At 40.4% G+C, this 15079-nt stretch overlaps 1 protein-coding gene across 5 annotated transcripts in view; it reads right to left on the reverse strand.

Moving 5' to 3' along the window:
* The window catches only part of BICD1 (BICD cargo adaptor 1), a 173216-nt gene that overhangs the window by 27507 nt on the left and 130630 nt on the right, over positions 1–15079 (reverse strand). For all 5 annotated transcript variants that reach the window (XM_032688273.1, XM_032688271.1, XM_032688275.1 and 2 more), the window contains exons 5-6: positions 12470–13564; positions 5912–6063 (exon numbers count right to left, since the gene is read on the reverse strand). In XM_032688273.1, coding sequence (XP_032544164.1) covers positions 5912–6063; positions 12470–13564 — 1247 coding nt within the window. The remainder of the gene's footprint in view (positions 1–5911; positions 6064–12469; positions 13565–15079) is intronic.

Raw genomic sequence — 15079 nt, forward strand, 5'->3', positions numbered from 1 at the left:
AAGCAATAATTCCTAAAGTTAACAGGAAGAGCAAGGCATTTCAAGACGGTCTTAAGTCATTTTTTGAAGCTAAATAGCTTCAGTTTGTTAGCAATAGACCATCTAATCAGTAAAAACCAAGAGCAATAAATGTATGCCAGCAGAGAGATGATTCAGAGATAGCAATACTGCCTGACCATCAGAGATTTGTGGCAATATCCAAGGCATGTTAAATGATGCAGCTTTTGCCAAATCTCCTTCCCATGCGATCTGTATAAATCTAAGTAGCTTTGCTGTGTAATTGCAATTGTGTAATGGATGAGGATGTAACTTTATCAGTATCACTCACAGAAAACAAGCCTAGAAAATTATTTTAGTTTTCCTTATCAAAATGTGTGATGCATTAAACTTGAATTATTGCAAACTGAGGGATGGAACTAATTTCTCTGAAATTTTAATCTTCCCCTTGGGAAACAGAAACAAAGTATACTTGAAAATTTGCAGTTATTCTTCACATGCAAACACTTACATATATATTGTACTCTCCTTTTGAATAATTCAGGCACTGGAAACAAAATTACTAAGACAGTTTCATCTACAGTTTCAGTATTACCTTACTTTCACAGGACCCTAATGAGCATGACTGTTGTTATTCAAGACTTGAAGTAGAGAGATATTTATGAAATGCTGGTTGGCTTAAAGACAACTTGCACACCTATTTCTGCTCCAAGCCATGAAATGTCTATTGATGCTTAAGCCAGCTTCCTTGACAGAGATACTAGGATGAAATCAGCATTCTGTAGATCATAGTAATTCCTATTTCAAATTAATTGACTTTAATGTCCATGTTGCCAGAGTCTTAAAGACTCGTTCTTGTAACCAGATGGATCCTGTATCCACCTCTTATTCTCTCCCGCTTTCCTCTTTGTCTAGGAGACTTTTTTTTTTTTCCAAATAGTTTTCTGTTGAAAATTTTTAAAAGTAACACCTGGTTTGTAAAACAGCACAACTGAACAGCTAAGAGACATAAGTGCCATGAGGATATTAGTAAAGCAGACTCAGACAAACATCCTTTTTGTTGCCTGCTATGAACTATATCAAGTTGGCTCAAGAAATCTGGATATACTAGATGCTGTTAGCTGGTCTCACACTTGAGACAAAACTAATCACATTTTCCAACCCATCTAATTAATTATATGTCCTTCCTAGAAATCTCCCCATAACAGGAATCCCACACTTCTGGCAGTTCACTGCAGTGTTTGGGTGGTTCCAGTCATCTGACCTCCACCACAAACACACGGTCCCTTGTCTCTGGGTTTTGTTGTTCAAGCTTTTTTTTTTTTCTTTTTTGAGAAACAGCATTCAGAAAGGTTAAACCTAAATCAGTCAAGTAAAGGCCATAATTAACTTTAGAAACTACTGAATTAACAGTCTCAGATCTCACTGAAGTTTGCAGCATTGAAGGTTATTCCATATAGTGGGAGGTAACTACTGCCTGCAGCCATAGCATTTCCCTTCACTGAAATATTCCTAGATATGTGCAAGTGTGGGATAAAAAGAGAAGTGTTTCCAAATAAAAAATGCAAAAGCATTACACACATTCATATTGCCTTTTGCCCACATGTTTGACAAACAATTGTGAAGTCTCACAGGATACTGAAGAAGAAAAAGGTTAAGAGCTCCTCAAAGACATGACTTCTGGCATGATACTGACCACTGTGTTCCGAGCAGGGCTCCAGGATGCTCTGAACAGTCTTTCAGAAGGACTCAAATAGTAGTAAATAACAAAAGTTATGTCCTTCCAAGTCAGAGCTCTTTCCCAATTCTTCCCTTGCCCCAGGACAGGTGCAGTCTACAAGTGGCTATTAAATAACCAGCACTGTTATCTTGCTGTCTGCTGGTCTACTCATTGCCAGAGCAAAAGTCAAGGTTTCACCGATTTCTCATTTCTCTTGTCTCAGAAAGGAAGCAGACAGACACATAAGCCCACTTATTTTGTATGAACTTATCCAAGAAGCTTATACAGGATTTTAAGGGATTTCTAGTTGCATCTCCCTCTCTCGTCTAGGAATGTAAACCAAATACCGAATCAGGCTTATGCGTAATTTAGGTAACATAAATCACAGCAGAGCTTGAGTTAAAACCCAGTGACAGTGACAGTTCCCTGCTCTAGCCATGTAATCATAATTCTCTTCCGCTCATAAAAGTTTCCTCATCTCCAGGACCTGTCCAATCTTCCCAGTCCATCTCTTCAGCACACTTTTTTCTTTAAATATGAATCATAAGAAAACATCTTGAGGGATGAAGAATAAAATCCATGTCTGCAGTGTCAGGACTACAGCAATATCAGAAGTAATATTTCCTGTTCTCTCCTTTTAAGTGTCTCCTTTTAGACTAGGAAAGCAGGCATGTGTAGGGACTCAGTACAATCAGCTTCCTGAATCCCTTTAGGTTCCTGCTTTAAAAGTAGTTCCTTCTCTCCTTCAACATGGGACTTCCCTTCCTCTCACAGGGCAACATCTACTCTAGACTGGAAAATTAACGTTTTAAAGAGTTTATTATTTATTTTTCATTTTTCCCCTGGATGAGGGCTGCTCACTGCTTCACACTCCCACAGCTCCCATCCTGGGTCAGCAGCTCAGGGGTGGAGTGAGGGGAAACGACAGGAGGGGCAGGGAAGGTTCTCACCATTGTCTCTGGTCTGGGAATACCAGAAGCAGCCCAGGATAAAACAAGCAGGCTAAAGGCAGAAGCTGCAAATCAGGTGGGCTACACATGGTTCTGGCATGAAATAGAAACTTCAACTCTGCTTTGCCAAACCCTTGTATCCCACAGAAGAGATTTTTTTATGGTTTTGGTGGGGTTTTTTCCTGAGACGCGGTAGGGGAAAGGAAAGCTTCAACTATATTGAGGAGATATTCTTGACAGGTATGAAGTAAATAAATCCCAGAAAGGGATCACAAAAGTGAAGGAGGAAGCTGTAGAGATCAGAATCAATTTTTTGGACTGGGTTAAAAAGCAGTCCCAGAAGGAAAAACAGAAAAGTAGAAGTACAAGCAGGACAGAAGGACTTCTGAGAGGAAGATGAACTGAAGAAAGAAATTAAGGAGTGGAAGGATGAACAAGTGTCAGGGAAAAACACAAAAAAAGGAGGACTCCTGCTTTCTGCATAAGGGAGCTTTGGAGATAAGTGCTATCTTTGCTGTTCTGACCAGAAACAGATGTCGTGTGCTCTCCTTATAACATGTTGTGACCTTTATTCAGTGCATTTAAGGAAGAAGCCATACAGTTCAGCACCAGAATGAACATCCATTTGGCGACCAAATGAACAGAAAAGGATGGTTTATGAAAGTGAAAGGATATTGTTCTATTAAACAGTATATGCAAACATTCTCAGATTTTTAATACAACCCTACTATCAGAGGAATGATCTCCCTATGGTACAAATTCTGGAGTAAGTACCATGTGATGCACTGTAACCATGGAAACCACTGTTTTATTCAACTAAAGATGAAACAATTGCTTTTTTATGCTAGAGCTTGCTATTGCATCTAATGTTACCGCACAAGAATCTTAAGTGTCCTGTATTTTCAAACAGATTTCTCCTCTTCAACAGACTTCTAGAATGTATCAGCTTACTGTCATTTAAACAAATGCTCTTCGAAATGGACTACTTGGAATGAGTCAATGATTTGAACATTTAGGAAGATTGATTTAATTATAAAGGCCATTAAACTCCACGCTAAGGAAGGAAAATGAATATTTTACAACGGAAAAATCTATAGGAGCACACTGATGTGCAAGACCTTGTAGTGAATAATCTTTTATAACTCTGCTCAGAAAATACTTGGCAAAACTTACAACCTCAAGGGCAGGGATATGTTCCATACGCCATACACTGACTTTTTAATCACTACTGCATGGAGTTTACCAACAGCAGTAGATGGTTTGGTTGAGGTTTATCTCTGATAACACTGGACATTTATAAAGTGAAAATCTGTAACTCAGCAAGTCACTCAGACTCCTTTTATAGTTCACTGAGGAGAAATAGAAGCTTCATTGCATCCTACACACAAGGCATCTAGAAAAGGTTCCTGGATCAGTGGCATCATTTAAGCCTAATTCTAATGGAAGAGATGCTGCTGTCTCCCACCAGCTTTTGGATATGCCTTAAACTCACATAAGTCTGCACTCAGGATGCCCAAATAAGGTAAGGAGCATTCAGTACACCAGCAATCTAACATTTCCTTTAATTAACTTCTAAATCTTCACAAACTACTTTTACCTCGTAGGTTGATGATTTATGCTCCATGCAAGACACTTGTTTGCTTTATGCTCACGATGCCACTCCTCTCCTCCAGAGTTAGCCGCCTTCCAGGGAGTCTTACAGAGTTAGTACATTCATGTATCTCCTAGAGTAATGAGCTTGCAAGTAAAGATCAACACATGCATTTCTAATACACACACACAGAGCTTTCCTTTCTTGAAGAAAATCTTTAGATGCCAGTGAAATCAATCAGGCTACCTTGGTTCACACCACCTGCTGAGTTGGGTCTTCGTTTCCATTATGTCACTACACGAACTCTTCTGACGATGAACCTATGATGAATTTGTACACAGCACCAATGTCATGACACATAAATGTCCCTTCTCTTTCCTTCCCACCTCTCCCAGCTGCTGCTGCCACTGTTACTAGGCAACAAAGGACTTTAGAAGGCTGGAAGTGGTGAGAGAGCACCTATATACCACAAGGAACACTGGAGAGATGTTGACATGAGGCACGACGTCTTATCATTTGTGGACTAAAGCACAAAGAAGAAGCTTGCACTGTGTTTGACCATAAGGGGGGGCGGGGGAGAAGTCCTAATCTAACAGAATAATTTCCTTAGGATAATCATTTGCTTGTATACTTGTGAATTATGAATTTATTGATGAAAATGTTGGATTTTTTAAAAAAATTATTTTTAGGTAACATAGTGTTAAGTTGCACCAGGGGAGTTTTCGGTTGTACATTAGGAAGAATTTCTTCACAGCAAGGGTGATTAGACATTGGAATGGACAGCCCAGGGGGGTGGTGGAGCCCCCTTCCTTGGTAGTGTTTAAGGAAAGACTGGATGTGGCCCTGAGTGCCATGGTCTAGTTGACACGGTGGTGTTTGGTCATAGGTTGGACTCAAGGATCTCAAGAGGTCTTTTCCAACCCACTTGATTCTATGACTCAGTGTAAAACCAAAAGCTCCTCTGAAGAAGGTGTGGAAGAAGGAAAGATGAAAGATGATTAATTACTGTCCTGCCAGGATGAACTATGTTACAGAAGATCAGTTAAACTTATTTTGTGAAGGAGAAGATAATAAATTGAACATCACAGCGAGAGAAAATAAGAATTCATGCTGGAGTGGGAAATTACAGTGGTCTTACAATTATTAGTGCTGGATTACACCATAGGCTGGCTGATGAAATAGATTTTACTAGTGGTAAGTAATGAATCTCATTGTAATGAAAACATGGGATTCTGAAGATCATCATTAACCATACGATAGCTTTACATGACAGAATCACCGCGTACTTCTGAATGGGAAAATCAGCCACATAAATCTACTATTTGATTTCCACTTTAAAAAGCTCTATAAATGCAAATATACTGCAAGCATATATTGGCATTTATAACAATTTACTCAAGGTTGTATTGACATTGCTATTCTCCAGCTTTATTTTCCAAGACACGCAGCTCAGTAGCACTTGAAAGCTTGCAAGTTTTGCACAGTGTGCACTCTAGGACTCATTCACCTTCAGCCAGCAAACCTCTGACCTTGCAGAAAATAATTTCTCTCTCCTCCTAAGCACCCAACACACACAGCTAAGTTTGTTGTCACTTAGTACACACATATTTGTTTTTACAGTTCTGAGCCAGATGGTGACACCATTTCCCTTACCTGGTTGCAAACATTGCTCTCAAGGATGAGAAGGTTGCTGCATCTTCCTTCAAAGCCTTTAATTCATTCCGTAGTTTGGTCATGGTCTCAGTCACCATTGCTTTTTCATTTTCATATTTATTCTTCAAATTGGCTAGTGCCACTTCAGCTGTCTAAAAACACAAACAAGGATACATGCTTATGAGCCAGATATCTGATAACAGCTAAGATGCCATGTCTGATTTTGGTTTTGATGTCCTTCTTCATTCACACAGTAAATGAAGTTAGACCTGATTGTCGTTGTACTGCACACTTTAATGTCTTCTTTTAAGTTGTACTCCATGAAACCAGGAAAGGGAGAAGGTAGTTGAAAGGACAAAGCCCATTTCAATGCACAGGCAACAACTCAACACTTTAAGTGTCTCTGCAAAACTGTGCAGCTTTATGTTGAGGACTCAGGTAAGTGAATATGTTACTGCAGCTTAAGGAACTGCTACCACATTGTTTGAGCTGCAGCAAACAAGCAGGTGTGTCCTCTGGCCATGGTGCAAACAGGATGCAAAGCACATGAGGCTCAGCCTCTGCAGCCAAGTTATGACCCAGAGCGTTTGGCCTCACGCCTCCTGCCAGCTGAGCCTTTCCTTGGGTGTGGGGACAGCCAGGACCTGACAGTTTGCTTTTATGTTTGAGAACTGGCAATGCCTACTGCTTTGCAAACTAGCATTATTTTGGCAGTTTTAACCACTACAAAAAAAGACCCCAAAAACCCCAGACCAAAAAAAACCTGGAAATTACAACTGTCATTTAACAGGAAAGCAAAGGATTTTTATTTGTCCTTTTCCTAAATTTTTGCTGCTCCTTTCTTTTTTTTTCTGTTTCATCCATTAAATTTCTTTAACTTACCACCTTACTGCTTTTAATAGTTACATTTGTCTTATCCTTGCAAGACTTGAACTTTCTGCTTTACCTATGAGTTTGGTATTGTTTTGAAGTTATTCAAAATATACAGTTTTATAGAGGCTTTATACCTACTGCTGCTTTAAGACATTTAAAATTATCACCTTTGAATGAGATGAAGGAAAATTTATTTCCCTTTACATTTACTCAGAGAGGGTTATGGCTGGTTTTTTCCCTTTGTTTAGTCCATAATAAGTTGCAGCATTTCATATAGGCAATCAATTTCCCCTGTTGATTTTGTGGATTCTTGAATCATCACCAGGGGAGAGAAGTGTAGGAGAACATTAGTTTAAAGCAATCAACAAGTGAACAGGACAAAATATAGTAATGGCCAAACAGCTGGAAACTGATTTTAAACTCAGTTTTCTGAAACTCAATACATTTCCCACTAGCAATGTCTCTTAACAAAAGGACATATTAGAATCTCCTATCAAAATACAACTTTATTCATTTGTGTCTGGGGAAATAGCACAGCTAGTAATGGGAGCATTAAAATAATTTTTTTAATTATTTAAATTGTATACTAACCAAAAGTATCTTCTCTGTTTTCTCTTAATTTACATTAAGAGAGGGGATTTTAAAAAGTCACTAGTAGTAACCACCTGCCAGTTTAAATAGATGTGTTTTTCTAATCTAAATTTGAAATCATCAACAATATATGTTAAAAATATCAGGGATATATTAGGGATATATTTAAATCATTCAGCTTTTTTTGACCTTGTTGATATATGCTTTGGTTCAATGTAGACACCATCCTATGCCTTGGCAGGGTAATGCAGAAATCATTAGCTTTCTTTCTGTTTTCAGCCATGACCAAAAATGTACAGTCATAAATTAACATAGAGAGGAAGGATTAGCTATGTTTAATAAATCCACTTTTTTGAATGGAAATCCAGGAAATAGTGCATCAGAAGAAAAAATTCCTATTTAACAGTTATGATTAAATCAGATTTTTTTGAATTTTCAGGTCACTAATGAGGTAGAAGTGATTTATGAGAGCACAGGTGGACTCTAAAGCTCAAACTGAGTTCTGCTTTGCCCCTAAGGCAGGAATTCAGACATCTTTGCTTTGTAAGAGAAATACAGCCCCACATCCCTTAACCTATCATACCTCATCTTCGAACACAGGATTCACTTAAAGATTTTTTTTGCTGTTGTTTAGGAATGAAAATGAGTTAAAGACATGTACCACCTAATGCTAGTCTTATTTATATTTTTTTTAACTGTTCCATTATTTCAGCAGTAGGATTACATATTCCATGTAAACCCAGTAATTTACACATCACTGAAACTGTGCAAAATGATCAGACAGATCGTGATCCCTACATTTTAGTCTGAATGTCAGGGTAAGTTAAATGGACATATAACACTACAGGATGAAAAATAACTTTGAAAAATAATTTACTTGGTGAATAAAAGTAACAGAGGAAGGACTGTGTCAAATCTTCAAACCTTTTTTCCTTCCTTTTAAGTTTTCCCATAAAACAACATATAGAAAACAAAGCATAAATTTAAAATCTTATGGAAAGTGTCTCATGGCTCTCCAAGCACCAGCCAAGCTGTTGAGCACAGCCCTGTGCAGGCTGTCAAGGGTCCCCCTTCTGAAAGCCTCTGAAGTGAAGAACAAATGGGCACAAGTACTCTGCTAGAGGAGCAAACAAAACTAACAGAAAATTTGAGTTTACAGCAAGAGAAGGAAGGGGGAAGCTGAGAAAGCTTCTGCTGGAAACCTGCAGCCAAGGCCAGATGAGAAGTTGAGGAAGTCCTTGTAAGAGCCAGTGAGCACCAGACAGTGCAGATGCTCAGGTTACCCACAGCTCATGGGTTTGGGATCTGGATGATGACTGAAGCCAATTTCTGTCAGACTCCTCAGCTCAGAGGCTGCCATTTCACAATGCAGCTAAGTCAATCTATATTGGCTAGCTGCCACCAGAAGAGTAATTACCCAGCTTTTCCCCATTCCTACCCTTTGCACACTGGCTGGGTTTTTTTCTGTGCTTACTGTGAGCCAGTTTAGGGAGCCTGAAGAGGCAGAAAACCTGCCTGAATCACCCTGAAGCCAGAATGTGTGATGGGGAGTGGGGCTGAGGGTAGAAGAGGAACTCAGCTTCCGTCTTACAGAGACACTTATGTGTCTGGTCACCTCAGCTGGACTGTTGGACTGTGCCAAGACCGACAGGGACAGAATGAACTGGAGCCACAGCTTCATGCTACTTTTCTTCCAGCTATTGTTGAAATTATTTCTATCTGTTCCCCACCTCAGCCAATCTCCAATATTGTACCCATTGAGCCATATATGTATGATTGTGCCTGAAACCGGTTCTGTGGGATAATTCTAGATTTAGATAATCTAGAATGGTGCATTCAGAGAGTGCTCAGAAAGGAAGGATGGGGCAAACAAGAGCCTGCATCTCCAAGTAGTGGGTGCCAGAAGGAAGCAGATGCCCAGGACCTGGCTCTGATTTTAACAGCCCTTTCTGAAGCACTTGGTTTCAAGCTGTGGTTAAGGCCAAAATTCTATCAGAAAAATTAGAGAACTTTGTTCCACATAAAAATGCAACCTCTGATCAACAAACGAGGAAATAGGGAGCACAAGAAAAAAGATGAAAACACAGAAAAAAATGCATGAATACTCTTCACTGAAGTAAACAATGCAATAAGACAGCAGAGGTGCTAACGACACTCTTGTCAGAACGGTCATGCTGAGGAACTGGGCAAATGACTACTCAGCCTCTCAGTGAGCCGCCTGCAGACACAGATTAATGGCTCACACAGTATATAGTGTTTGCAGAGCAGGAGAAGTCACCTAGAATTGACAGCAAGGCTGGGAGCGAGCAGAAAGCTCCAACACCTGGACTCCAGCAGGGTGTGAAACACTAAAAAGGAAAAGACTGCTGGGGCACACAGAGCATAGCCCCCCTCCCCGTCCCCAAAACCCAGCCACGGAGCTGCATAGGCTGAGGTGATGACATCCCAGCCCAGGACCCCAAGCACTGCCAAAACTAACAGCACCCTTTTCATCCCACTGCTTTATCCTTAAAGAAAAGATGTTTGCTTAAACTCTGCTGCCTAAAGGTTGCCACCTTCATCCTTAAATCCACGAACAAATCTCATTTTCTAAGATGACTTGGTATCCTCCCATTTACTTTACATCAGCAGTGTGAGAAGCAGACCAACTAAAAAAATTGTTGCTGAATGAATATTAAATCCTACAGTGGTAAGCGCTCTATTTTTCACACGAGAAAGCAGAAAACTAGCTTGTTATTTTAGTGCTAAAATTGTACATGTTACTGGGTCTTTTCACTGAGCCTCACTTTCCCAAAGAAATTCTACTGTATTCTTTCTATATAATATCAGGGCATTTGTTTATAGATAAGGTTCTGTATGTCTGGGTTATCAAGTTATTTTTTCTGAAGGACTTTTAGGAGCATCTCAGTTATGGGAGCTGAAGACACCATAGTTACTGCTAATGCAGTTGTGAAAATCGTGCTGACTCCTTCTCTTAAAATTATGTACCAATGAAAACAACCAATTAGTTCTCCATCAGAACTTCAGGATATTAAATTCCCATTACAGCCAGCTTTGCTTTCTCATTGCTATTAGAAATCGAAATCGAACCCATTATTGAACTGGTCCTAAAAGTTATTGCATCATTAATTTGATATTATTTCCTTATTTATGCTACTTGTTAATGTTTGCTCCACCAATCTGGTGCTGACATGGTAATTATGGCTACAAACAAATGGACACATAAATCAAGACAAGGTAAACAAGCAAGATCTTTGTGCGTTGCTTTCTTGAGTAATTGATTTAATAGATTTAATAATACATTTTTCCAGTCTTAGGTTTGCAGCTTCTTAGAGCAAATCTTGCTCTTTTTTCATGTTACAGAGTTCTGTGTAGTCTTTTTAAAGCCCAGCCTAAGACTAAAATGCTTATTTGACAGTATTACTGGTGGTAACTAGATAGCATGTGTGCTTCCCCAGTTAAGGGTGTTTTTTCACTTCTTAAGTACAGCCCAAAATATCAGACCCAGGGTCTGCTGCTGGTCTTCACCCCCCTGCCCAGATCTGAATGGTGAGATGCTCTAGGAAGGCCAGGTCTTGCCATTTTTACAGTTCATCTGGCTGTGCTCATCCTCCTTTCCCATATCACTTCAACTAAAAAAGCTTCACCTAAAGTGTCTCTGTCTGGAGTGCCAACAAATACAAGTGTTTTGTAATAGTACTGCTACAGAGCACAATGAGATGAGTTGTGGCCGCTCTGGAGGCTGAAGACGAGCCAGGTTATCTCTTTGAAAGGAATTCCTGCAGCTCTGCACTGCTACATTTGGCACCAGCAGTGTCTTACCACGCTGTGTAAGGGATGAAAGTTTCATATTAACGTCAGCTTCATCACGACTCAGGGAAGGCGTTTATTTATTTATTTTTAAAGAATAGCTCTTGTGGTTACAGAGAAAACTAAAAACTGAACCAGATGTCCCCTGTAGGCTCATCTAAACTGAAATCCACAAGGGAAAAGTATCCCCAGCCTATTGCTGCTTAGAAACTTATTCTTTTGAAGGGGAAGAGCTCAAATGGATGAATCTTAACTTATGGTTTTTTGAACATGGGATGTACTCTGAGTCTTGGGATACACCCACCACTTCAGGCTGGCACATAATAAATCACTCTCCCCACTCTAAATTTCTCTTTCCCTTTATATTATTATGTCTTTTAACTTGGTAGTTTGGGGAAGTTGTTATTAGGTTTGCATGAACAGATTGCAAGTTTCTGTGGCCAGTTGTACAGTTACCAATATCTATGCTGTTATCCAATAAATAAAACTTCAGTTAATAGCAGCTCCTTTGTCAGCAAATCTATCTTTCCCATTTCAGTGAGCACGCCTTAGGATAATGCTTTATTTCTGACAGCAATAAAAGAGTGAGACTGACCTAGATTTTCTGGCAGTAGCAAAAAATAAACGATAGCTGTATGCTAATGGGAAAAATCTTTAATTTGGAATCACATAATCTAAACCCATATACATAAATTCCATCTTAATTACGTTTTAATTACATGGAAAACCCACATATGATTGCTCAGAGCTATTATTGCTTAGCTAGAGATGGTATTTAATTACTTGAGTTAATATTTAACATGTGTTGCATCAGAGGGGGGGAAATGCTATAAAAGACTCAACGTATGTTGAAATACTGCTGCAATTTAAAAATCCCCAGTACCCTAGAAATGCAGTTACAGATGCAACAATCAATTAAACTCAAAATTGTAACTTCAGAATAGCTGACTATTGGGAATTTCAACATCCCATCACTGTCATCAGCTAACAGTATGCCAAGCTGTTAACCAGGATTCATGCCCCCATGTGGTGATCACTGCACTTTTTAGATGAGAAAAGGCACAGACAACCTGGAACAATGATGCTGCAGCCTCTTGCATTCCGATGAGAAAAGCAGAGCTAAAGTGCTTAAAGAGGAGGCGGGGAGGGAGGGGACAAAGGTCTGCCCTTGCCCTGATCGGGTGAGAGGCTGTGAGTAAAACCTCACCCCCAAAATACTCCTGGGAGAGCTTGTAAGTGACCCGTGTAAATAACACTTTTCTGGCTGTTTTATGAACACCTTACCTGCTTGTTGGCTTTCAGCACTGCTCTCAGGGTCGCGATCTGCTCTCGCTTTGTACTCAGGAGTGATTTCAGTTTCAGTATCTCTTCCATTAAGGCCTCCTTGTCCTTATCGATCATGGGCGCCAGCTCCCGAGCCGCAGCCCGCTGGCGCGACAGCTGCAGCGACCGATCCACAGCCTTCTGCAAGTGCTTGATTTGGTCCCTTATTATGGCATTGAGGTTGTAGATGTTCATAGGCTCCTTGCGGATGTCACTGGTGTCAGAGACGGGGGAGGAAGGAGGGGCTGTGATGACAGGAGAAATGGTAGGTGTTCTTGTTGGGCTCTGTTCTTTGCCGGGCTCTGGGGCTTCCTTAGTCACCTGCTCGGTCGGGGTCCTGGCTTCTACGGGTGATGCCACCCCCCGTCTGGCAAGTCGTGGGGAAAGGAGACCTCGAGGGTCGTCCGGTCCTTTCAGGCTCCCGCTGCGGGTGACTCTGCTTTGCCTGTAATAGTCCAACATGACCCTGTTTGGTGTCTCATTGTTGCACAGGCAGACGTGATGGTAGAGCTGAGCCAGCTCCTCGCTAAATGTCACCAACTCGTCCTGGGCAGTGTTGAGGGTATTGTGGTTTTCGTTTGCTACGCTTGTCATCCTCTGTAACTCCTTTTCCATGTGGACCATTTTTTCCTGGCTTTCCTTGGTCGACTTCTCCAGGCTTGTCACCTGCTCGTCATATGTCTGGATTCTGCTCTCATACTTGGCCTTCTCTTCAGTGTAGTTTTCCACGTACTTGTTATATTTCTCCTTTAAGGCTTTGATTTCTGCTTTAAGGTCTATCACCTCAGTAACAGCTACTTTGTATTTACATTCTAGGATCTCCAAGCCATTGATGTCCACTTCATAGTCGTGTGCTTCCTCGCTGGGGTCTCGGCCCTTCTCACAGTCGAGCTCAGCTTTCAGCTCCTTGTTGCTCTGCAGTCCCCTCATGGCATTGACATGCTCCGTGAGCCTGTGGACTCGCTCGTGTTGCTCCGTCAGGGCTCCCTTGGTGTGCTCCAGCTGCGTCTGAGACTCCTGAAGGTTGGCCAGGAGAATGGCCTTCTCTCGCTCCACCTGCAACAGAGTCAAAGTAAGAAACCCAGGATCTCATCCTACCCATGCTGAATACCAAGCTCTGAAATCACATTAATTTCTTCCATTCTCACAAGGTGTAAACAATCCGAGTGCTTTTGAGAGATTTTAGCCATATACACCTAAACCATAAAATTAAGGCATAGATCCATGGAACTCTCAGAGGTTTAGGAAGTCCCAGCCTCTGCTACAATTTGTAATATCACTAGGTCACAATTTTACATGTTGCCCACTGAAGAATTACTAAGCACTGAGTGATTTATTAGGACATATATTCCCTGAACAGAGGAACTGCATCACTGTCAAGTATAAACCATTCTACTGGTATACACACATTTCTCAATAGAGTTTGAATTTACATTTCCCATTAATAGTGCTACCAATCCTTCACAATATTCATTTATATCTTCGAGCTGTTGCAAACTTTCATTGTGGCAAATACAGTAAACAAATAGCTGTGTACATTTCCACAGATTAAATAACCTGCAGTGTGGAAATGTAACACAGATCAGGAGACTGAGCATGTGCAATTGCCAGGACTCCCCATCCCCAGCCACTTAACTGTAAGTGAAATCCATCTGTTTAAGGCCAAACCAGAAAAAGCAAAACTTGTGGTATCACTAACAACCCACTGGTTCTGACCTAGTAAATTCCTTTCTGAATATCCACATATAAATGTGGATGTTGAACAAGAGAAGAGGTCATGGAGGACACCACTAGAAGTTTTAATGCACAGCATCCTAAAGTAAGTGAACAAGACAAACTTACAAGTGTGGTCTGCTCACATATTCGCTACTCGTGATAACACCCTTGAAAGACTCACATTTCAAGTTTTAAGTGTAATGCCCCAACTTTTCTCCTGTGCCTTTGTCCTGTTCTGAGTTGTGAATTGGGAAGCAGAGGAAGGCATATGGAGATAGGATCCTATTTGCTTTCATGGTTTTTGCACAGCCCTGTGTTTATACATGCAGTGAAAATGGCATTCTCTACATTCCCTTTATGAGCGGTGGAATTACTAGTTCTGAGAATTAAAAGCTTTCAGTTCTGAAAAGAACCTTTAAAAAAAAAAACCACCAAACCTTTCCTTCCCTATCAGTAGTTTGGAAGAGAGTCAAATTAGCCACCATGAATCTTAGTAAAGGAAAAGAAAAGCCTTTTAGAAACTGAGAGGGTATTAATGCCATCTCAAAAAATGTTCCAAGCAGTGATTCAGGCTCCTGTTTTCTCAAAACTAGGCTTTTGAGCAGTGGTTGCTGCTCAGAAGTACTGAGACATTAAAGCATATGGTGATCCCTTGGTTTTACAGACAGGCTTTCAAAACATGGCCTCCATTAGAATCTGAAATCAACTGCAGGCAGAAACTGTATGAATAAAAATAGAAGCCATGTTAAAAACACCTAAAAAAATCAGCCTAGTTTTTTTGTGAACAGGGAACTGACGACTTAAGAATTTAAAAACCAGGGCCAAACCACATTATTATTTCATGAATCAGGAAGA

The sequence above is a fragment of the Chiroxiphia lanceolata genome, chromosome 5 (assembly GCF_009829145.1).
Source record: "Chiroxiphia lanceolata isolate bChiLan1 chromosome 5, bChiLan1.pri, whole genome shotgun sequence".
In the NCBI taxonomy this organism is placed as follows: Eukaryota; Metazoa; Chordata; class Aves; order Passeriformes; family Pipridae; genus Chiroxiphia; species Chiroxiphia lanceolata.